Source organism: Camarhynchus parvulus, chromosome 8, assembly GCF_901933205.1.
Source record: "Camarhynchus parvulus chromosome 8, STF_HiC, whole genome shotgun sequence".
Taxonomy (NCBI): domain Eukaryota; kingdom Metazoa; phylum Chordata; class Aves; order Passeriformes; family Thraupidae; genus Camarhynchus; species Camarhynchus parvulus.
Window position 1 is genome coordinate 191,385 of NC_044578.1, and position 23,830 is coordinate 215,214.

General features: G+C 48.2%; 1 protein-coding gene across 2 annotated transcripts; it reads left to right on the forward strand.

Annotated features, from left to right (window-relative positions):
* Positions 1-1,135: 1,135 nt before the first annotated feature.
* On the forward strand, positions 1,136-22,892 carry ERICH3 (glutamate rich 3). Of its 2 annotated transcripts, none has more exons than XM_030953506.1 (16): positions 1,136-1,191; positions 4,126-4,219; positions 4,820-4,945; positions 5,570-5,641; positions 7,410-7,529; positions 8,164-8,238; positions 10,221-10,436; positions 11,047-11,221; positions 11,983-12,178; positions 13,958-14,331; positions 16,091-16,315; positions 17,651-18,118; positions 18,390-18,536; positions 19,300-20,554; positions 21,251-21,353; positions 21,756-22,892. In XM_030953506.1, exons 1-16 carry the CDS (start codon positions 1,172-1,174, stop codon positions 21,819-21,821), a joined length of 3,732 nt encoding a protein of 1,243 aa, XP_030809366.1. In that variant the 5' UTR covers positions 1,136-1,171; the 3' UTR covers positions 21,822-22,892. The 2 variants fall into 2 exon arrangements, with proteins under 2 accessions (XP_030809366.1, XP_030809367.1); XM_030953507.1 differs by having other exon boundaries at positions 4,820-4,930.
* Positions 22,893-23,830: the final 938 nt, after the last annotated feature.

The following is a 23,830-nucleotide window of genomic DNA, read 5'->3' on the forward strand; positions in this document are numbered from 1 at the left end:
GTCCCTGCTATTCCTCACTGCAGGGATCTCTGCTCACATCAGTCTCTCTGGTTCCTGGAAGCATTACCCTGTGAGTTTGTGCTTCAACTGGGACTCGCAAGAACTGCAGGGAGAAGGGAAAAACAAGCATAGAAGGGTGGTTGTGTCTCCTTTATTTCAGTAAATCGGGTGTCTGTTGCCAGTGCACACTTTGGTGCTTCCTGTCATCTGGATTGAGAGATGGAAATCAGGATTTATATTGGAAGTGCATCCTGTCACCTCATGATATATTTTTAAGTTCCTGGATCTGTGTTGTATGAAAATGCCTTCTCCATACTTCTATTTTTAACTTTTCTTCTTTTCTTCTTATATTCCCACCCCGCCCCCCTCCCCTTTTTTCCCTTTTCCTTTATTCTTTTCCTTTTTCCATCTTTGATTTCTGTTTTTTCTTTTCCCTTCCCCTCCCCTCGCAGTCCCGCAGCCCCACGCCAGCCCCGCCCAGCTGGAGTCTTGCGGCCAGTTCAGGCTCCTCAGTACCAGAAAGACAAGAAGCTGCTGGGGCGGGTCCAGCAGAGGGTCGCAGAGATGATGAGGCGCATTGCATCTGAAGCATCTCTCTAACGCTGAGAGACTGCCCAAGGTGGGCGTGCTTAGTGTGGAAAAGAGACAACCGAGAGAGGATCTCACCAATCCATACAAATATTTCCAAGGGGTGTCACAGAATGGTGCCAGGCTCTGTCCAGTGGTGCCCAGCGACACGATGAGGAGCAATGGCCGTGACCTAAAGCACAAGAAGTTCTACCTCAGTGTGAGGAAGAACTCTCCATGGAGGGTGGCAGAGCTCTGAAAGAGCTGCCTGGGGAGGGTGTGGAGCTTCCCTCTCTGGAGACATTCCAAACCCACCTGTATGCGTTCCTGTGTCACCTGTTCCAGGTGACCGTGCCTTGGCAGGGGATTGGACTTGGACTCTCCAGAGGTCCCTTCCAACCCCAACAATTCTGGGGTTCTGTGATTCTGGGGCTGCGGGCGGAGCACCGGCCCCCTCCCGTTTCTCCCTCCCTCTTGTGCGTCTCTCCCTCCCTTTCTCCCGTCTCTGCCTTCCTCCCGTCCCTCCCTCCGTCCCTCCCTCCGTCTCCTGGCGACGCCCGGGACGCGCCGGTGCCGGGGCAGCGCCGTCCCCGCCGCCGCTGCCATGAGCGCCCCGCAGCCCCGGTGAGTGGGACCGGGGGCCGGGGCCGGTCCGTGCCGGCCTTTGGGCGCTGCGGGAGCGGTGACGGGCTCGGGGCCACCGGCGGCGGCTCCTTGCAGCCCGCTGGGGGAGAGAGCGGGGCTGGGGTGCGCGACCTGCCTGGGGAGACCCCGGGGCCCCCGCTCGGTAAGGCCTTCCTCTGCGCAGGGGGGATGGAGCCGTGGGGAATGGGCTGCTGGCTGCAGGTGAGTCCCTAGTTACCTGCCTTCGGACCTGCGGGCGTTGAGTTCAGAGGATCCGGGCTTCCGAGCTGATGTCACAGACAAACTGCGAGGAACAGAGAATCTCTGCAGGTCTCTGTGACAGAATTTGGCACATCCTGGTATAGTGGGCGATGGTCTAAGTAAGCGAGCAGCGGTAGAACTTGCTCCTGGGCCACACAAGAAATCAGTAGCAGAACACTCCTTTGGCTCCCAATTCCGTATGTGGTTGTGAGACTTAAAACTTCCTCTGGGGGGGTGGATGGCAGACGGGTACCAGGTAGAGCACAGGCACCATGATGCCCTGTGGCTCTGCCAATTAATAACAAGCTTTGGTGCTCTCTTACATCATTTATTTGGTGATCTCCGATTTAATTGCACTGTGAAATATTAACTGTGAAAGTTTGCTTTACAAAACACACAGGATGCCTGCTGTGGCTTTGTCTTGATATCCTTTCAAATGAGTGAGAGCGGTCTTAAAATTTACTGTGGCACACAGCTCTGGCTCTGAGTGTAGGCCTTTGGGTAGGCTGCCAGCTGAGAACAAATATACTGTCAATACATAATAGTGTCGATGATCATAGCATCATAGAATTCTGAATAACCTCAAATATCAAATTACTGACCTAAGAGTGACATGTTGTCACTGGCTGCGATGCCAGAGAAACAAACATGACACTCATCTTGGGAAGAGCTTTAGACATACTCCAGGAATCTACAGATCAGTCAGTTTAGGTTCTGTGCCAGGAAAATTGTCTGCTGTTCTAATAAAACCCCAGCATTTTTAGAGAGAAGAATGAACAGGATAAATGGGCAGATATAAAGGAGTCCCAGGAATACCCAGAAAAGGGATGTGATTACTGTGACACACAGGCTGTATAGAGCTGTCTGAGGCTGGTGCTTTCCCTTTGCTGTGTTTTTTCCTAACATGGATTTTGTCAGTTCCACACTTCTGCCTGTTGCAGAAGTTTTAAGGTAACTTTTGTGTGTGGTTCTTTAATACTGGAACCTTGAACAAGACAGCTCAGACAAGAGCTTCTCTTATCCTTTTGTTGTACCAGGAGCAGGCTAAACGGGAGCCGTGGTTGCTTTGCTGGAGTGTTCTGGCCATCCCCAGACACTGGTCCATGCCAGCATTTATGGCTGCAGGAGGTTCCAGGGCTGGAACTCGTGGCACAGCCAGACCCTGGTGGGCCTGCTTGCATTCTTTACAATGATTTCATGGATGTTGGTTCAGGCCCAACACAATTCCTTATTTCCTCTAATACCCTTTTGAACTCTGAATTTAATTCAATATATTTGAAGGCCAGCCTGTTCATAATTTAAATGAGAAAATACATGTTCTGAGACTTTGGTGAAACAGAAATTGCCACATCACTGTGTTCAGATGGGAGCTGCATTTTAACTAGCTATATGGTCCAGGATGTCTTAGCTGGAAGGAAGTAAATTAAAAAGAGTTGGATTGAGTTTCTCCTCTGCCTCAACATGCAGTTGCCAGGTGATACCATAAATTAATACTTAGAAAAATTGGTAGAATCTGGTAGTTTCAAATGCAGACTCTGGATTAAAAAGGTAACATAGAACAGTTGCTATAAATACCAGTATTTAACCAACAGGCATAAAAGGGTAACCTACATTGTTTATTTAAAGTTTAATTTATTGTTGGCAGCTACTTTTGAGGTTATTGTGAAACCCCATGTAAAATTCCTGTAAATCCATGATCTCTTTACTTCAAAACATTTCTCCTTTCTTTCCTTGAATATGCTTTTGTGTGTGGCAGATCAGCCTAGCAATAGACATATAACTGAGTTCTCCAGCTGAAAGGGATGTAATAGAGGCACAGTGCATTTAAATCTACAGCCAAAGAAAACAAAAGAGTTCAGTCTTGTGTAACTTGAGCCCAGAGAGCCCAGAGATCAGGCGGAACATATTATGTGACATGTACCTGAGTGTGCAAACTGTACAAATGTGAAAGGATTTTGAGTATTACCAACTGCATCCTAGTGTCACTGACTTCTCTATTTGTACTGTTTTCCAGAGGGTGAAGTAAGATATGGTTGTGCTAAGTGAAAAGTATAACTGCTAACTATGAATGCTTCAGGTTTTGTGTTCAGCTTTCACATCTGAGGTTCAGTTTTTTGAACCTTTAATCTTTGGTTACTGTGATGATGGTAGCGAGGCCCTGGCACAGGTTGCCCAGAGAAGCTGTGGCTGCTCCATCCCTGGAAGTGCTCAGGTCAGGTTGGATGGAGCTTGGAGCAACCTGGGGTACTGGAAGGTGTCCCTGCCACCAGCTGGGCCCCTGGCAGAGTGGCTGGGGAGCTGTGTCTGTGCAGCTGGACTCCAGCTCCACCGCTGCCCTGCCCAGGGCCAGGGCTTATCCCCAGGAGCTGCTGTGGGAGCTGCTGGTGGAGGAGCTGTCAGGGCTGGCCTGGCAGTGCCAGGCTGCAGTGGTGGCAGCGCTGTTCCACACTCAGCTCTTGGCCTGAGCTACAAGTCACTTGTTTCTGATATGAATTTCCAGGAGGCCACAAGATATTGCTTTTACATAATCTGGTGGGCATTTACCTGACCAAATCCAGGATGATTTACTAAGGCAGCATTTTGTGTAGCAAACTGTTGGGTAGCTCTGTTTAATGTAGATTGTAATAATTTGTCAGTCAAAGGGATTATGGACATCTCCACTTTTTATTGCAGTATTCTTGAAACCTATAACAGTCTTACAGACAAACACCTGGTTGGATATTTCAGCAATGCCAGGATAAGACGACATCTTCAGAAATCAGGACTGGTGAGACTGAAAACTTTTCCTCAATTCTACATTCAATTCAAAATGTTTTTATGCTTTTTCCCCTCCCATATTTCCTTTTGCTCATTTGAGTTTCCCTCTGCAAAGTGTTTCAGTTTGCAGATATACAGCATCATATTGGTTCACTCATGGTTTTTACACTGTGAAATGTAAGCATCTTTGATTTGTTTAAATAGCTTCAGTGTTATTTTTCAGAAGTGTTTAATGGAAAACTGAAGGATTTGATAAAGGTGAACATTTTGTTTAAAAAACTGCTGCCCTCCTAGGTGTGACTCTTTTGCACAGACAGGTGCAGCAGGGCAGCAAGTGTTTAATCCTTTCCACCCCTTTGGGCAGTGGCCTGTGAAGGGTAAGGCTGAGCCCTAGGCTATTAGAAATGTGGCTGCTGCTCCTTCCATTTGGCTGGTGGAGTTCATGGGGTCAAAGACAATACAGTGCTGTGAGGTGAGTTCCACACCGTGGCAGGGGCAGAGGTGGAAACAAGCCAGGAGGAGGAAGTGGTCTTCTGGGAAATTGTATTGTTTCAGAACATACTTTATTTCGTCTTCTCCTTTTCAGTAACATTTTATTTGTGTATGGCAGATCTCAAGGAGCGGAAGAATAATACCGGAGAAGGAATACCGCCTCAATGCCATAAGGAGAGACCACCAGAGACACGTCCAGGAGTGCTTGGCTGATGCCATATATCACAAGGTCCTTGACATTGAGGTGTGCCCTTACTGAGGATGTGTGAGCCTTCTCAGGTGTTTTCTCACTGACAGCCAGGGGCTGCTAACTTGTACTGGACTGTTTTCCATGTGTGCCCTCATGCTCCCCTGGAAGGCTCTTTCCTGCTGGGAAAAAGGACAGACTTTGTGCTTGAGGTTCCCCACATGAAACCTCCATGGGCCTCTCATTGTCAAACCATGCTATTGTGAGAGCAGGCACTGTCCTGGCTTCCTTATTGCTTTTTGACAGCTCTCAGATTATGAGATGATATTCACAGGGCTAGTTTGCTTAAAAAAAATCTGATAAAAACCAACTAGTTTGAACATATTCGTATATATGCTGTCTGAGTACAAAATCTGGGCACATTCCTATGGGATATCAGGAATGGAGTTGGTTCCTACAACTTTACCAACTTTACCAGTGCTCAGTTGTTCCCTTGGCTGTGTGAATATATGCAGGTGAAATGCAAATAGATTCAATACACAGTAGTTTTATTACAGGGCTCAGTGAGAGTAGTGGCCAAGGAGAAGGCATGGGACAAACAGGACAGAAGCAAGAGTTCTTGTACACACTGACATCTCATGATGGCCAGTAATGGGATTTCTCTTCCTCTTATATTGATAGCATCATCATCAGCTGGAGAAGAACAGGAGACTTGATTGTTCTGCAAGGAAAGAGATGATGCAGTCAGCCAAGGTAAGGCTTCAGCATTGCTGATGGGGCTTGGCAGTTTTGCCTGTGTTGAGTAGTAACCGTGGGCCTGACCAGTGGTTCATTGAGACAAATGCTCTGTCTCTGATGTGGAAAAGTACGAGAAACAGGCAAGTAGAGGATGATCCTGCCCCAGTTACATCTCCTCTCTCCTTTGTCCAGAAGTTCAGGAGCTTCCATTTATGCATTTAATTCCTTCTGAATCTAGTTATTCTTCTACTTCTGCAGTGCTCTTGGCTGGGTGATTTAATAATGAATTGCATGAAATGGTATATCCTTGCATTTCTGCATAGTAATAAATGTATCTGCCGTCTGATATGTCTGTTCGATGCTCCATTGTTCTTGGTATGATAAAAGTTATTAAATGTTCTCTTTTTCCAAGGCATCTGTGGTTTTACATACGTTCTTCACATTCCTTCTCAGTTTTCCAAGCTGAAGGTCCTCAGTCTGAATTTTTCTTACGTGAACCACTCCAGGCTTCTCATTACCACTGCTATTTTTTTTTACCTTTTCTCGTTCTACTGTTTCTGTTTTGAAATGGGGAACCATACCAGAATGAATAATTCAAGATACGTTCTCCTCCCAGTAATTCTAGACCTCTCTGCTTTTGACTGCTGATGAGCACTGAGCTCATGTGTTTGGTTGTTTGCCTCTCCACAGGATTTGGGCAGAACAGGCATGTGAGAAATCAAAGAGGTTTTAGGAGTCTTCATTTAGGTGTCATGTAGGTTGAACTTGATTCTCTAGTTATAGTCATGGAAATCCCATAGAAGTCAATGGTTCTTCTCCCCATGCAATCACCTGAATTCACATGGGAAAAGTCATCCTCATTTTCGCAGAAACACGCTCAGAATTTTATTTCTGTATTAGGAACCTGAGTGCTTTGAGAAGAGTGCCTTGAGAAGGTGGCTGCTTCATTGAGCAGCTGGTAAACAATGTCAGGTGTGTTAAACTGTAAATAATACATCTATAAGCAAATCATGGGGTAAAGAGAGGATGAGATTTTCCTGAAAGACACTGGTCACTATGGGAATTGCAAAGGTGTCATTTGCTGATGGAACTCCTGTGGTAGGAAGTCACCCCATGGAAGCAGTGACTCAGGCACCCTGTCAAGGGATCCTGGGCTTGAATAATTTTGGAACGTAAACCAGAGCTGCTTCCTTCAGAAAGACACCTGCAGACACCTGATCTGTGTGTGCTGTGCTGCCATGCTGGGATGCAGGAGCCTGGCTGGAGCCAGTGGTGTAATTTAATTCTCACCTCATCTGTTCAGTGAATTCATCCGAGTCGCTCATCTGAAAGGAAAGGAGAAAGGCAGATGGCTGAGCAAGGGAGGGTGAGAGACAGAGCTGTCTGTTTCCAGTGGGGCAGCCATCCCAGCACTGGGTTGGTGAGATGAGAAGGTGGGGAGAGGCTGCAGTCATCGCAGGAAAGTGGCAGGTGCGCTCAAATTTAAAAAAGAAAGAGAACTTCAAACAACCAAGAATTGTGAGATGCACAGAAACAGACGTGAATTGAATCTAGTGGGTCAGCAGCTGGAGAGAGCTGCCGGAAAACGAATCAGAGGTGGGGACAAGTCTTTTTGCTTGTCCCTCACATTCTCCCATGATTTCCTTTCTTTCCTTAACCAGCTGTTCCATTGGGTCCAGGCCAGCTGATTGTCACAGCTGTCCAGTGAAAGACAGATGTAATGAGACAGACATCGCTGGTTTTGGATTCAGTGCCTCAGAGACATAAATTCCCTTCATTTCAGATGGAGCGATTGATGGGAGAAATGGCCCACACGTACGCCCCACACCCCCCCGTCGCCCCCAGGAACCACCACGCGCTCTGTCCCTTGGTGTCCGGAGAACGAACCGGCCGCTCACAACGGGTGAGTCTCGATGCTTCTCCATGGGCTGCCATGGAAGCACAGGCAGCTGAAAGTCTGCCCTCGGACCTCAGTACAAAGCATTCACCGCCTGGATCGTTCTGGATGAGGGCCACATCCTTCATCACTTGAGGCTCATTTCCTGTTTGCTGGGTTGTGTTAAGGAATCTCTAGAAGCTAGTATTGCAGGAATGGCACATCAGAACCTAGAAAAAACCCCACAAAACTTTGCTGTCTGATAAATCTGCTTCAGTCTTTCCCTTTTAGCTGCCTCATGACCTCAGGCAGGCCAGTATTAGTGTGTTGTCAGTGGACACAGGGGCTGCAGACAAGGTTACGCATGTTGTAAAGCCCTGAAAAAGGTGGGAGTCTTTTAGAAAACAGAGTTGAAGGAATGAAATCAGACTGGAGCTCATTTCAGAAGGCTGTGTCTAGGAGCTCTGGCTTTTGCTCTTTGTGAACAGCAAAGAAGGAGTGTTAATATAATGAAAATATACTTGAAATATAATAGTACTAAAGCCTGAAGTCAAAGGTCAAATATCTAGGTCAGTTTCAACTGGTTCTCTAGATCAATAACGATAATTGATGCAGATTGAAGAGAAACTTTTGAGTCCTGAATGACCTTTTTTTCATATAGAGGGGACCCAGACTTAGACTTGATTATGGTGATGGACGTTATTATTACCGAGCCAAGGAGCCTCCCTTCTCTAAGGTGGTGAGTTAACCTCAGTTAAACAGTTCTGTTGGATGTTAACATTTTAACTTGGTATTCTGAAGGGTATACAAGGAAAACATGAAATAAAACAATAAAAAAAAAGCTGAAAATTGAACAAAAATGGTACGTTTTTGTTGTGCATTCTCCCTGGGTCCATGTGCTGAAGTCCATAGCACACTGCTACGGTTTCTGTGAGTTCATTGTGTTTGCTACAAGACTGCACAGTGGGGAGATAGTAGCAAACCTTGTATTTATGGCCAAGAGTTGTTTTGAATGGTCAGTTAGAGGTGCCTAAAGGGATCTGGTTCTTTGGAGGCAGACTAGAAAATGTCATGTCCTGTAGGTATCTGTAATCACTCACCACTTCCAGATATCTTCATCAGTGCTATTATTTTTCTTTGTGGCACTGCTCTGCACTGGAAGCTATACACTGAGATTTTGTCATTGTTTTCTTTCTCCTTTTGTAGAGTTCCTTGTGACCAAATACAGCTCCAGGAAATATACAGCAGCCCCCTCGCCTCCAGCCCCTTCTTGGCGGGGCTGCAGCAGGGTCTGTATCAAAGGCTTCCAAACAGAAGTGCCATGCACTGGAATATTATCAGCAATTTGCCGGTTGGGTGAGGCTGTACTTCATTCTGAAAATAAACTGTCCCACTTTAGGGACAGTTTTGTAATATTGTTTAAGTACTGTGGTTCCCAGAAATGTACACGACAGGGAACATCCCTTTCAAATGGCATCAACTTTTATTTAAACTGTCCTTTTTCACTTCCCCTAAATTTTCAAGACACTGTCTTACTGGTCTAATGCCCAGTTCTTGATCACAGTGAGGAAAAATGTGGTGACTTACCTTTTATAGTATAAAATCTTTCTGCATACAAAAATTTCTCCCTCTATGTAGATTTTTCTCTTATGTAGAGAGACAGCACCTGGTTGACTCCAGGAACTTTGGAATATTTTCAGTTGCAAGTCCTATAAGTTTTCATCATCACCTACAAAGGAGCTGCAAAGTAGCAAAAAATTCCTTTTTTTTTGATCATTCCTTCTACTAAATCACACTAGTGGGCTTAGAGAATGAGTCAAACATGGTCTTGATATATTTGCAGTTACTTTCAAGTGATATTTGGACTTGTCTTCTGTTCTAGAAAAACATAATGTAATTGGTTTTGTGATATGCATTCCATGGGGTGAGAGGGCTTTGGAGTGGGACTGTGATCTGCTACCACTGGCTGGCAGACACTGTGTAAATAGCTCCCTTCTGATCTGTGTTTGCTGTGTATCAGCATGGTCATGACTCTTCAAGAATTTGCTGGTTGGTCCTGTTTTTGTCTACTCAAATTATGGGTGATTTAACGGTTTCTTTAGTGCTCACAACTGTTTTGTCAGTTGTGAGCACTAAAGAAACCGTTAAATCACTAAATCGGATGTAAGTTCTGAGAACATGATGCAGAACTCAGAGCCACATCATGCAGCGTTTACAGAACTTGTTCTCTAGTAATGTCTTACTCTTATGGGCTGTGGTCCATTTCATTCTGCAAGAGGACTAAATCTCTATTCAGATGAGGAAGCAGCATTTTGAAGCACATTTTGTATAACTGATGCCAAGTGATGTTCCTGTTGGATGACTGGCTGCTCTGGGGATGTGCTTTCCAGCTGCAAGGGAGCAGCAGTGCTGCAGGGCCGTGCAGGGTTCTGTCTGAGATGAGATCTCGGTGGCGCTGGAGCCAGGGCTTGATGTGCAGTGCTGTCTGTATCTCTGAAGGTGACATTTTCAAGCAATATGAATGGTGCCTTGCAAATTAAAAGAAAGTGGTTTAGCACAGAAATATTTTCATGAGCAAAATTTCAGGCCCTGAGTAAGGAGCTGTTTCAGAAGGATGCCTGTTGCTCAGTCTACCAAGAAGTCAGACCATGGCCAGTTCCATGTGCTCAGGATCTGGTTTTGCAGAAGCCGTGTCACGTCATTAAAGTGTTTTTCCAGGGGCAGAGCAGTGAGCTAAAGTTTAGGAACCCAATGGATTACATGTCTGGCGCGTCACCGTACCGGCCCAGCAAGCGTTGCCGCCGTCGTGTGGCACCGGTGCCACCGCCCCGCCCGCATGTCGGGGACAGGTGTATCCCTGGAATCAGGCGTGGGCTGCCCGTGGAGAGATGGTTTCATCCCACCACTGGATTCAACGAGCAGTTTTTGATCAATGTGAGTAGTCTCTGTCCACATACAGGTGTATTACATTCCTCACTGGTGTGTTTGCCTGATGCTGAAAGATGTGCATACCTAGTTTGCATAAAGAAAATGTATAACTATTAAAATATATAATTGCTATGCATGTCCCTGTAAACTAAAACATTTGGTGTTTTTCATCAGTTGGGGAGAAAAAAGGTGCTGAACAATAACGTAGATTAACAGTTATTCAAAGCCTGCCACTTCAGTCAGTCTGATGCTGCCTCTGGCACTAGAATCTCAGGGATTTGTGAAATGCCTTGAGTCTGTGAACACTGCATCAGTTACACTGTCTCCAGCCAGTTTTAACTCCTGTAAATAAAGTTGTAGGAACCCTGGACTGGGTGGGATGATATGGGTCATTAAACCTGGTCCTTGAAATTTGGGGCTATTCAGTGCATTGGGTTTTCAGTTGGAAATGTATCCCACACCCTCTGCATGTTACAAACACTTCCCCATTTAATCAGCTCACCTCTTGTTATAAAAGCCTGGAAGTCTCAAGTGTGGGCTGCACAGATATGAGCTTTGTTTTTGCCCCTTGTTGGAGCTGGGAGCTGAAGGCATTTCTGTGCATTTTCTGCTGCAGAATACCAATGGGTTCCCCAAGTCCCCATTATGCAGCAACGCCCTGGTCACCATGATCTACCTAGGAAAGAGCAAGCATGTGTCTCTCCGCGATCACAAGGATGAAATCAAAGTCTATCAGCAATACTGTGGAACAGAAAACATTTGTGTCTATAAAGGCGACCTGTTGGAAGGAGGTAAGGATGGAGCCAGAGAGTTCGTATTGATTGTGGCAACATTGTTTTTGTGCTAAAACTTTGCCCTGACATCAGAATGATTACAGCTCAACTTGGTCAAGATATATGCATCCAGGGATGTTTATACCATCTGCCTCCACATTATACCTGGATCTACTGTCCCATGATTGAAAGTGGGGTTACAATTACTTTTGCAATGATGGTAGAAGAATTTAGAGAATTGATTTAACAAAATACTTGTGGCTTATGCTAATTATCTCTAGAGATAGATGGTTAATAGAGCAGTTGTAGTAATAAACTGTTCTTAAAGGGGGGTTATCTGAGTTGCTAAAATGCATCAGTGAATCTTGCTTCTTATTCCAGAAGGAAAAATACATAGTGGGAGCCCGGTTCCCATCTCTTTTTGGGAAGTGTGAGTGCAATTTCATTACAGCAGTAAAAGATGAATTGTGTTCTGGAAAACTGGACATAGGAAATGGCTGGGAGGCTCTGGTCTTTGTCCTGCTGTAGCAGTGAGTGGCCAAACTGACAGTGTGACACTTGTCCTAGCTGTCCCACTTTTGGATTCTGGGGCTGGCAAGAGCCAGGGCTGTGTGTGTGGAGGGGTCGAGTTTAACCAACTGTTGGACAGACCTGAGAACCCCAGTGCCTGTCCACAGAGGGCTGGCTGCTGTGGTGATGCAGTTAAGATACAGCAGTTGCTACAGGCTGACAGTGAAGCACAATGTTTTTCTTTGAACCCTTTATTTCTGTAATTGCAGATACCTTCCAGTTCATCTCTAAGAGGTACCTCGGTTACCCGTTCAGCCTCACCTTTTATCTCAACGGGCTCCAAGTTGCCAGGCTGAGCTCTTGCTGTGAGTACAGAGGCTTTCAGAGTAAGAGGCCTTGCCAGCTGCGACGCAGAAACACCTACTTCAGGGTGCTCCACGTGGCAGGAGCACCTCCTTGCTACAGGTATGGAGAAGGTGCACTTTGCTCTCAAGGACTTCGCTTACAGAGTTTCTAACTTGTTTCTCTTCTTTCATCTCCCTGGCTCCACGCATCCCTGTGGGGCCTGCTCTGTTCCCAGTGCCCCGTGGAAGGGCAGGGTGGGGTCACCTGTCGGGGTCTCCCATCCAGGCTTTTTTTGTGATAATTGATTTTTAAACAGCTCTGCCTCTGAAGTGAGATTCTGTTGTAATAGTTCTGGCTTCAGAATAAGGCAGCACTGAATATTTGTTATGGTTCAGAAACCAAATCTGTGCAGAAAGGTCTTGGGCGAATGTCAGTGCTGTGACCAACAGCTGTGATTCTGCCAAGAGGCTTTAATTTTCATAAAATCTTCCTTTTCTGTAATTGTTAATTCAGGCCATACATAAACTTACAGACATGTGGATAATTTAAAATCTTCTGTGTTATTTTAATAAATAATTTTTAAACGAGCAGCTAGCAGTTAGAACAAGAGACTTTTCACAGAGGTGTACTCTGTTCCTTCAGGCAAGGACTGAATTCTAGGAAAAAACTGCTAGTTTATTGTAAAGTAGTTTTTGCTCCAGTCTAACAACGAACATGATTTATGTTCATTGCATGTTCATTGCATGTTCAAAGGAGTGAGAAGCATCTGAATTCAGAATGCCTGTAGTGGCTATAGATTTTAGGAAATGCCCCAATCTCAGCTTTTTGTGATTTCTATAAAGATTTGAAGTGAATTTTCAGAATTTAATACAGTATCCAAAAACTGGATTAATTAATTCCTAAGTTACTCCCCCTTTCTGTCCCCTTTCTGTCCCCCTTTCTGTCCTCCTTTCCTTCTTACTCTTAGTGATATCTCTCTTTTCCTGCCTCTTATCAATCCAGCTGACCTTCTCTGATGACTAAAAATCATCTCCATTAACCTGATTTTCCCCATAAATGACAACTATTTTCACACCCCTTCAGGCCAAGTGCACTTGGGTTTGTTTTCTGCTCTATGACATGCATTGAATGCCCACTCTGGTTCCCAGTAAAAGTCCCAGTTGATTCTCCCTGGTGGGTCAAGGCTTTAGCTCACAACGAGGTGATGCTGCAATGATTTCTGTACCATGCTGCACGCCTTGCTCTGAGAGCTTTCTGCTGGTCAATGTCCAGCAGTTCTCTAGAGCTCCTGACTGAGAGAGAGAGAGAGGGAGCATATCCCTCCATTTTATACAAGAGGGGCAGTCTCAACAACTCATTCAAAATGCTTTGTTTTCCATCTGTTTGAGTTTCTTCTAAGTAGGTAAACAGAACAGAAACACAAATTACTAACTTTCAACCTTCTTCTTCCCCCACAGTTCTTAGACCCAGCAGATAAGTACAGAAACCCCCAGTCTTACCCACAAACCCTCAGTTATCACACTACTGGGAGTTACAGCAGGATCTGGATCCAGAACACGTCAGAGCTTGTCTGCCTTTCTCAGTGGTCCTGTCTTCACAGCCAATGCTCCGTGCAGCTTCAAATGAATGGGCACTTGTAATAATTTTGGTTCTGTTTGTATGTCAGTTGTTGCCTGTCAGTGTAGGCAGCATTACTGTCCTTCAAGGAAGAACTGCATCTGTGTTGGGGGAGCTCTCAGGGATTTCAGGGTGCTTCTCCTTGTGAGCCATTGTGGCGGTGCAGAGGCAGATGGGTGCTTGGTGTCCCTGCTCATAACACGCTGAACTCGCTATGTCTGCTGCCCTCTGTTGTTCAAAGGAAGAAAAATATGGTACTTCCCAATTTGCATTATTTTATAGGTGCTTTCTTGCGATGGGTCTGGACAAAAAGCTTTACCCTCCCAAGAGGAAGATTAAGTACTTCACGAGGACGCACATGTGCTGCTGTTCTCCTTTCTGTGCGCACAGCGAGCCCTGTGACAGCAGCGTGCTGCCGAAATCCATTGAAGGCTCAGTGTCACTCACCATACCCAGCCAAGAGGAAAGCGTGGAAACTATCGACGAAACACTTGACTCTGAACAGGAGTGCAGCGAAGAAGGAGAAGAGGAAGAAGAAGAAGAAGAAGAAGGAGAAGAGGAAGAAGGAGAAGAAGAAGGAGAAGAAGAAGAAGAAACGGAAGACCGATCTTTTGTGGAGACCGAAGGCACCACTCAGGAAACCACCAGTGAAAGTGGTATAGTATTCCCAAACATGAGCAGGGGATGAGAAGTGGGAGGGGATGGTTCTGGAGAAGGTCTGGGATTGTGGACCGCCAGCTTTGACTGGGGCATGAGAAATGCGGTGATGTCTGTATCTGGGCCACAGAATTAGAGGGGCTCCTTTCAGCCATGCAACAGGATGAGGTGCTTTGCAAGAGCCAAGAAAGTGAGTAAGGAAGGGTGGTGAGGCAATGATGCAGGTTCCCCAGAGCAGCTGTGCTTGCCCCATCCATGGAAGCATTGAAGTCCAAGTCAGACGGGTCTTGGAGCAGTCTGGGATAGTGGAAGGTGTACTCAGCTATGGAAGGGGCATCAAGCTCAGTCTCTGCCTTTACTTCCTCCTTATCATAATCTTCTTTGGAGGCAATCACATTCACAGAGAGATTTTAATTCCTACTTCCTATTCCTATTTTTGCTTTCACAGTTCTGCAGTGTTGCTACTCATCTGACAGTCGTTAGTCCCTCCGGATGTGTGTTTGGGATTAATGAAGCCTTTTTCCTTCAGGAGGAACTGCCCTTCTGACAGAGACCTCACTGCCAACACTGCAATTGGAATCTCAATTGATTTTTAATATAGAAAAATAAATCTCCTTATTCCCTTAGTTCTCATTGTCTTGGTAATTGTTTGTTTGCCTGACTGGTTCTGCATCAGGAACTCTTCATTTCTGTCCTTGGTGTTCTGTCACTTCCATACGTTAAAAGCCCTGATGGAAGGAAAGGAGGGCAGCAATGAAATCTGCAAAGTGAGGAATGATGGCCACAAGGGACAGCTGGTGTGGCAGCAGTGCAGCTGGCCTGCGTGGGGCAGTGTGTTCCCTGCGTGCGCAGGGAGCCCGCGGCAGCAGGGCAGGTCTGGATTTTAGGTGGGAATCCCCGACATCCCTGTGCTGTGCCTGGGATGTGCAGAGCACAGCTTTGGGGGGAAGGGGACCTTCTCTAATGCATCTGCATGAAGAGGGTTTCACCTCCAGAGCCAAGCAGAGTGCTGTGAAGGGCCGGGAGCTGGACTCGAGGGTCCGTGTGGATCCCTTCCAGCTCAGCTTACTCTGTGATCTGTCAGATGTCAGGCTAGTGGCTGCCTGAATTCCAGAATGTGGATATAAGAGTGGTAATTCTGTGCAGGCTTTGTTTGTACTGGGTTTTCCCCCGGGCCCTGGAGGAGCACATTAGAGCACTGTGATAACAGAGTGCCTCTGCAGTGCCCTTTGGCTGGAGTTCATTAAATTCATTGAGCTTAAAAGACACTTCTTTGCTATTTAGCCATGTCAATATACATTTATTGTACTTTACAGTATAATATATTACCTTTCTCCAGCTTTCTCAATTGCTTGTAATTTTTTTCATTACATCCAGTTTTTCTCCTGTTATGAGAGATTCTTACATATAATTTCTGAGTTTTCCCAGCTCTAAATTTTCACTTTCCATGGCTAGTAACTTTGTTTATTTTTGTTTTAATGTATTACTCATACCTTTAGTTTTGCTACATTTTTGGTACTCTATGAAAAACACAACGCTTTTTTATGATAACATGCTCTTACAATTCCTATCTGTGGTCTTAGATTCTCTCATGGCTTTAAAAAGACTGTGCAAATTCAAGGGCAAAAGGAGATGAATGATGTTAATTAATATCAACTCAGAATGTTAACACTGGCTCAGTGTTTCTATCCACCTAGAAAGAACTTTTTAAATTGTGAATTCTGTTTCCTGTCTCACAGTACAATTCTTCTATTTTAGAATATGATGAAGATTTTGAAGCAGATGAAGAAGTTAATGAAGAGGGACAGACTGGTGATCAAATGAATGGAATGTCAAAGTCATCCTCAAATGATAAAAACCATAATTTAGACTATGGAAAGGAGAGTGAAACCTCGTCTCAGAAGGCACTGCAGGCCTCTGACAGTGAGAAAGATAAAAGTGGCAGATATTCTGATGACAGGGACTCTGAAGATGATCTACCAGGTTAGTTTTGTTCATAACAAGGCTTGGAGAAGCTGACCTGATGCATGTTTTACAGTTTGCATGTGTCCAGTATGCGAGTCTGCATATGGCCTTCCTACTGAAATGCTAAAAGAACGCTGTTTTATCTGCTTTTAATGGTGCCACTGAAGTGCAGGCAGCCCCCTGGCAGTGAGAGATGGGCCTTTGCTGAGCTGTTGAGGTGCTGAGATGGAGGTGGAGCAGGCGGCAGGCAGGCTCCCAGAACCTCGTCAGGACACAACCCTCCGTGCCAGCAGGCACTCACCTGTGGGAATCTGTGACCCCTTACACCTTCTGAGGGGTCCCAGGAAACCTGACAGGCCACCCTGGGTTATTAAACTGCTGTCTTTAAGGGCCCTGAATACAGCCCTAATTTATTTGGCTGTGCCAGAGATCTGGAGATAGATTGTCTGAAGGGAAAGGTGATGGTGCTGTGCAGGGTTGGGAGTAGGACTTGACAATCCTTGTGCGCCCCTCCAACTCAGCTTATTCTGTGATTCTGTGATTCTGTCTGTAGAGGAACCTGCTTGGGTTTCCCACGATGGAGCAGTAGTACTCTGAGTGGGAATCTTTAAATGGGGCTGTAAGATCTCTTGGTGCAACATGTTTTTCAGAACATGCACTTCTGCATGGATTATAGTTCTGACACTTTTATTTTCTTTGCCTGACTAGATTTTTTGGTCTTGAGTTAGAGCAATCTCTTCTTGAACCCATGTAGATTGTGGACAGCAGCAAGGCTGTGCAGCAGTCAGCTCTGCTGTTCAGCTCACGTTTAGATGAAGAATTACAGCCTTTTTTCCCCTCAAATTTTCCCTTTATGAATTTAATATGATGGTGCCTGTATGTTTTTTTAGAGGAGACAGTGAACTTCATCTCCAGTTCAACCTGAAGGGTTTTCACATGGTTTTGGAGATCTTTCTAATATTCAATGAGTTAACAGAAGGGCACTGAGGGATTGTTGCTGTGGTTGAAGTCTTTTATCTAATGAAACTCAGGAGTCTCTGTACTAAATCCTGTCTAAGCCATATTTAGAGGTGCATTTGGAGGTGTATTTCTACATGATTGATAGAACTACTCTATAAATCTTTGATTTATTTCTATTATCAGAAAAAAACCCTCCATGTTAAATAGCTTTAATTTTAATACTTCATACATCTGGGCAATGTTCTTCCATTTACATTTACTGGAATTTTGTCACAATATCCTCAGATGGTATAATTCAGAGAATGCTATTGGATGGGATTGTGTCCCTTTGTGAGTGCACAGTGAATGCAGAGGTTTAGTGACAAATACTAAACTAAATTTTGCTGTTTTCAGAGAGGAGGCCTGCAGACTCTCTCTCATCCATGAGCACTCAGTGCAGCACTGAGACTGACTCTCAAGCTGAAATGAAGGCAGACCACGTGAATTGCAAAGAGGACTGCAATATCAAAAGTACATCTGATAGTGCAGCACATGCACACTGTGGAAATGAGAATGGGGAGAAGAAACTGCTCAGAGTGGAGGAAAATCAAGAGAATTCTGCACTGGAAAAGAAAGGAATAGATGAATCAGAAAAGACAAAACCAGAAGATCTAACAGCAAGGGAAGATACTAGAATTTTTCTTGAAAACATAAGGGCAATGCAGTATCAAAGTCCTGAGGTTAATGGGGAATTCAAACAGACTGGGTCAGGAGAAAGTAACATGAATGAGGAGGAGAAATGTCCTCCAGTGCCTTGGGAAAGCAGGGTATTGAGCAAGGAGGATGGCAACGAGGAGCCTCCTTGGTGTGGGGAAGGAGGTGGTGAGTACAGTTCCTCTGCACAGCTCTGCATGCCTCTGCTGCTCCATTTGCCTTGCACTCTTTGGTGCTGCAGCACGGGGAGCTGCTGTGGGCTCAGTATCCACTCAGAACATTAACAGTGGCTCAGTGTTTCTCTGCTAGTGTTAAAGTGCAAGGATTTGTCCAAAAATGAATTTTAAACCATTTTAAAGGTGAGATGGCTGAATGGCTCCTACTCCCCTTTTGCTCTTTAATGGTTTCTCTTTCTTGCTTCCTGTTTTCTTTGTGATAGTTTTTGAAGAATGCAAACCAGTCCAGGAAGAAATAGCAAAAGCAACTGGAAGTGATCATGCTGTGAATTCTGACCCTGAGCCTGGTGATTTTTGTGCCAATGAGGAAGAAAAGAATGCAGCAAATACAGAGCATGGTGCCAGTGGAGGTAAGATTGTCTGTCAGTCAGAGACAAGGATTACCTGAAGTCTTTTAATGGAAGTGTTTGCCCTTTCCCTTTCCTTTGGCTATCAAAGTCTCCTTGTGCTTTTTTTCTTTCCTAACTTGTAAAAAATCAGGTGATGACTAGCTGGCATCTGTAGTCATGTATAATTCATGCTTTTTTTGGCCGTTAAATGGTTCTAGGAGAAGAATCCAGGCCATGAAAAAACTGAGTCAGAAAATAGCAGTGGAAAGCAGGAATGTAGTGAGACACCACGTGCTTCCTGATAGTGTGCAGCCTCCTTGGGAAATGCCTTGGTTCCCAGGGGCAGGAATCAACCCTGTATTATTCCCTGGGGTAATTACAGAATCCACAGGAAGCTGAATGTTCTTTGTCCTTTCTGTGTATATTTCACATGAGCAATTTGTCAGCTATTTCTGACTTTCTGAGTGTCACTGTCAAGCTTACAGGTGTTGCACACACACACGAGTTCCAAGCAGGTAGGGAGGGAGGCAGAGCAGGCAGGACAAGCATGACTGGCCTTGCATCAACATTTTTAGTTAAATTCTTTATGCCAGATGCCAGAAGAGCAGTACTAAACCATGGTCAGAGTGCAGGGATGTGATGAGCAGCAGCACAGCAAGCTCTCTTTGGGTGTCCAGGCTGATGTGCCTCATGGCTGGGCAGAAATGGCACCTTCAGCACTAACCCTGTGAAGCATGTAACACTGGCAGGGTGCTGAGCAAACCAATGTTTGATTATCTCCTAGCAGCAGCAGATGGAAGGCTCCTGGCAGAAGGGAGGAGAAGCCTGGATGTGCAGGAGGCAGCAGGACAGGCGGCACGAGCAGGGGAGGCGCCAGGGCCGGGACAAGCCCCGGAGCAGGACGGTGCTGCTGAGGGAGATGCTGGCGGCGGAGAGGCTGCAGGAAAAGCTGCAGGGGCAGGGGATGCACTGCCCCAGGCAGGCACGGGGGCTGCGCTGGAGGAATCCGCGCCTGAGGAGGGCACCGAGGCACAGCCCAAAGGAAAGGGAACAGGGGAGGCAGCGGAGCTGGGCACAGAGGGGTCACCTGGGGAGCAGGAGGGGATGGACAGACAGGTGGCACTGGGAAAGGCAGCAGCTGGGACAGAGGGGCCAGCTGGGGCACTGCCAGGACGGGAGGCAGGCAGAGCCGTGCCCCAGGGGCAGGAGGGGGCTGGGGGCACCAGTGAGGAGGAGGCTGCAGAGGAAGGCCTCAAAGGAGCAGTAGGGCCCCCAGCAGAGGAGGAGGTGGGCGAGCCAGTGTCCAAGGCAAGGGAGTCCCTGGGGCAGGGAGGGTCTGCAGGGAAGGACACGACCGTGGGTGCTGTGTCAGAGGGAGAGGAGGCTGGGGAGGATGCTGATGTGGCAGCAGATGGGAATGCCAGAGCTGTGGGCCCTGAAGGAGAAAAGGCTGTTGAAGAAGACTTTTCTGAAGGGGAGGAGGCTTTGGGGAAGCCTGGGGCTCTCTGGGAAGCACTAGGGGATATGGAAACAGGAGAAGCAATGTCTGGAGGGGAAGGGTTTGTAAAGCCAAGTCAGTTTTCCCAGCTGAAAGTGTCAGAGGAAGAGTGGATGGAGATGGGGAAAGCTGCCCCAGGAGCTGCAGCAGCACATGACAGTGCTCAGGCTCTCCAGAGAGTGGAGGACACGACGGAAGAGTCTGTGGAGCCTGACAAGGGTCCTGTACTGGAAGTGGCACCTGGGTTAGGGGCACTGGGGGATGCTCGGGGGGATCCTGTCACTGAAGGGTCATCACAGGTGGAGGAGACACTGGCAGTGCAGGAGGAGGAGGGTGCAGCAGAAGCACTTTGGAGTGGAAACGCATCTGAGGGCAGCAAGGCAGAGACAGAGAGAGCAGTGGAAGGAAAACCTGAAGGAGAGGCGGTGGGAGGGTCTGCAGGGGCGGCCGGAGCAGGCTCGGGGGATGAAGAGGAGGCCACAGATGGAGCAGCAGGTTCAAAGGAGCCGGCAGCTGGGACAGACCGGCGGCTGAGATGTGGGCAAGTGAGAGGGCAGGGGAGGTGTCCCGGGGAGGGGCGGCGGCGGGGCCGTGCGGGAGCCGGGCCGGGGAGCCGGGGCTGGTGGCCATCGCTGTGCTGGGCGGCCAGGCCGGGCCGGGAGCCCTGCCCGGCGGGCCGGCAGTGCCCGGGCCGGCGGGCTGGGCACAGGGGCCATGGCACCGGCGGGGGGGACCGGAGCAGCGCCGGGGGCCACAGAGCGGGGCAGGGGCAGAGCCGGGGTCGGCCACGGGCGGGGAGCCGGGGGGCCGGGGAAGGGCTGGCCGGGGCACCTGCGGCTGCTGCGGGGAAGCGGGAGGCGGCAGCAGGGGCCGAGGCACGGGCAGCCGGGCCGGCCGGAGCCCGGGGCCGGCCGCGGGAGCCGGGCACGGAGCCGCTCGGGCCCGCAGGGCTCGGAGCGAGGGCGCTGGGGGAGCAGCCCGCTGCAGAGACCGCCCCCAGCACCCCCGGGCACGGGGGAGTGGCAGCGAGGGGGAGAGCAGCGTCCGCGGGAGGCGAGGGGCTGTGCCCGGGCACCCGGCCACGGCCGGCAGGGAGCGGGGCAGCGACGGGCACGGCGCGGGGCAGGCACGGGCGGCAGGAGCAGGGCATGGAGCGGGATGGAGGGAAGGCCGGGGGGGAGCAGCCGAGTGCCCGTGAAAACACGAGAGAGGGCGAGGTGGCCGCTGTCTCGGCCAGGGCCGGGCCCGCTGCTGCAGCCGGGGAGCAGAGGCAGGACAGCCCCGTCGGAGGGAGCCCGGCAACCGCTGGCGGGGGCGAGAGGAGCCGCAGTTCCCGTCAGGTGAGTCCTGCCTGGGGCAGCCACTGCCCCCAGCAGTGCCCAGGCTGATTCCTGTCAGAGACGGGCTACACCACCTCGTCCCATTCCTTATCCGTTCCTCGAATGTCTGCTGATGGTAGCTGGGTCAGGGGGTGATAAGTCCTTTTGGGTGGCGGCTTCTGCATTGTTTCCTATTCCCAAAATGCCGTGCAAATAAATCCCTTTGCTGTGGCATTAATTCTCACAGCCCCTCCGCCCTCCCTGCCTCCGGGAGCGTGTCGCAGTTCTGGTGGCATCGGGTGAGCCCTGGGAGCGCTCGGCTTCCCTGTAACTCCGGCCTCTCCTTGTAGGAGATGTCACAGCAGCCCCTCAGCAGCTCCGAATTCAGCACGTTTTCTGTGACGTTTGGTTGTTGTTTTGTAGGATAGTGCAAACCCAGACCCACTCATCATGTCCTCAGAAGAGGATGCGGAAGAAACCCTGCTCTGAGCTTTTCGTGCAGCCCCTCGGTGTTGTGTCCTGCAGCATGCACTCAGCTGGCCGTGGGTTTGTGCCGGCTGGGATGTCACTCCTCTCTTCACCCTGTGAGTAGCGCAGCCACCTGTCACGTTTCACTGGAGCAGCTCCTCAGCGTGCCGCAGACAAATGAAACAAGCTTGTGTGTGCCAGCCCGGGAAGCAGCACTCCTTGGGAAGGATGAGGACAGTAATCACAAGGATTGTTCCACAGCTGTCTGCCTTGTTTTTCTCGAAAACCAGAGAAATACTGGGCTGACTGAACTTCCCCTCCTCCCCTAGGCACCACTTGCTCCTGCAGGCAGGCAGGGCTTTTATCCTGGGATCTTCCCCACCCATGCCAGGGGAGGGGAGCCCTCCTGCATGCACAGTGCCCCCGTGCCAGGAGCGTGTGGGGGGCTTCCCTCCCCTTGGGCATCCAGGCTTGCTGCTGGCCACACTCCAGGGCATTCTCAGCACGTGGAAATGCTGTTGAAAGTTGTTAAATCAGAACAATTCCAACAGATATTTGTAAATGCATAAAGCTTGGCCTTCTGCTTTTGCTGGAGTCACTCAGGAGTGGTCTGTGGAGCCTCAGCTGAGGCTGCCAGGTGGGTGGTGAGTTTAGAGCTGTCTCAGCCTGGTGCTGGCTGCCCAAGGCTCTTCTCAGCTCTGCTGCACCTCTGGCAACACTGGGGCCCCAGGACCCCTGTGGGCCAGGCACCTGGGGCTGGGTGTGCAGCAGCCTCTAGGCACTCCAAGCTTGGTGGGTGCAGCAGACTCAGCCCCACAGAGTGCGGACTGTAACTGCCTTTTCAAGTAGGGAAAAGATGCTGGAATGAGCCGGATTTAGAGCGGATTGGTGCTGTGAGTCACTTCAGATCAATATGCATGGAACTGGAAACTCAAACGTGATCAAGTGGTTGCTGTGTGTTTGCTCCTAGAGACATTCCTGTACTAGAGCTGGTTGCATTTGTGTGTTTAGTCTGCACATGTCTCAGAGGGTTGTGTTTTCTCTGTCCATACCCATGCCTACGTGTTCACTCAGGCCTATTAAATACCTGTACCAGTCTGTGCAGCTCCTTCAATTTGTGCCAGGGGTTTAACTGTAGGAATAAGCCCTGCCAGTGCAGCAGGGCCTGAGCTTCAGTGTCTGCCTCTGGTTGCCAGTGGGCTGACTGATGCTGGGGTGAGTGTTTGTGCCACCAAAGCTGCCTTGTGCAGGTACCCTGCTAAAGCTCATGCCCAGGGCTGCAGGTGTGGCCACACCTGGGCATTTGGACACAGGGGTGGCAATTCCCAGGGGACAGGTGAGCAGAGACAGAGAGGGATGCAGGGATTTGCCTTGGCAGAGATTCCCTGGGAGCCCCTCTGGGACTGCAGGAGACCCAGGGCACCAGAGAAGGCCTTGATGAACAGAGCAGTGTGACTGTAAGGACCTGGAATGCTGACAGATCATTATTTAACAGTCTTGAAATATTTATAAGTGACACTTATGTGTATGGTTGTAACAGTTGGGGGAAAGAATCCTGTGGTTAGGAACACATATGTGGACTTCCAGAACATTAGTGTCCCTGTCACTTGAGCAGGCAGAAATTGGGTGATAAGCAAAACCATGGAAATGGATAATTGTATAGGTTTGGAAAAGTTTCCCACAGTCCTTTCTGCTTTCCTATATTGTGCTAATTAGTAATTAACTTCAAAGGGAAAAGTAGGTTGCACTTAGGGAAAAACAAGATGTGCAGCAAAAAGAAAAAAAGACTAATTATTAAAGTGAGCATATGTGAGCAAAGCAAACTATCCAACAGTGTTGCCACTGGCAAAACTCATTCTTGGCTCATCAGGAAGGCTTTTTTAACTCCCTGAAGTGTCAGGTATTTTCAGTTGCCTGTCATTGGCTTCTGATGGTTGTGCCTCAGATGTGCCTCAAACAGCTGGAACCTGGTGACATTCCACAGCTGAAGAGATGCATTTAATCAGTTCAAAACCATGCCAGCTGTGCTC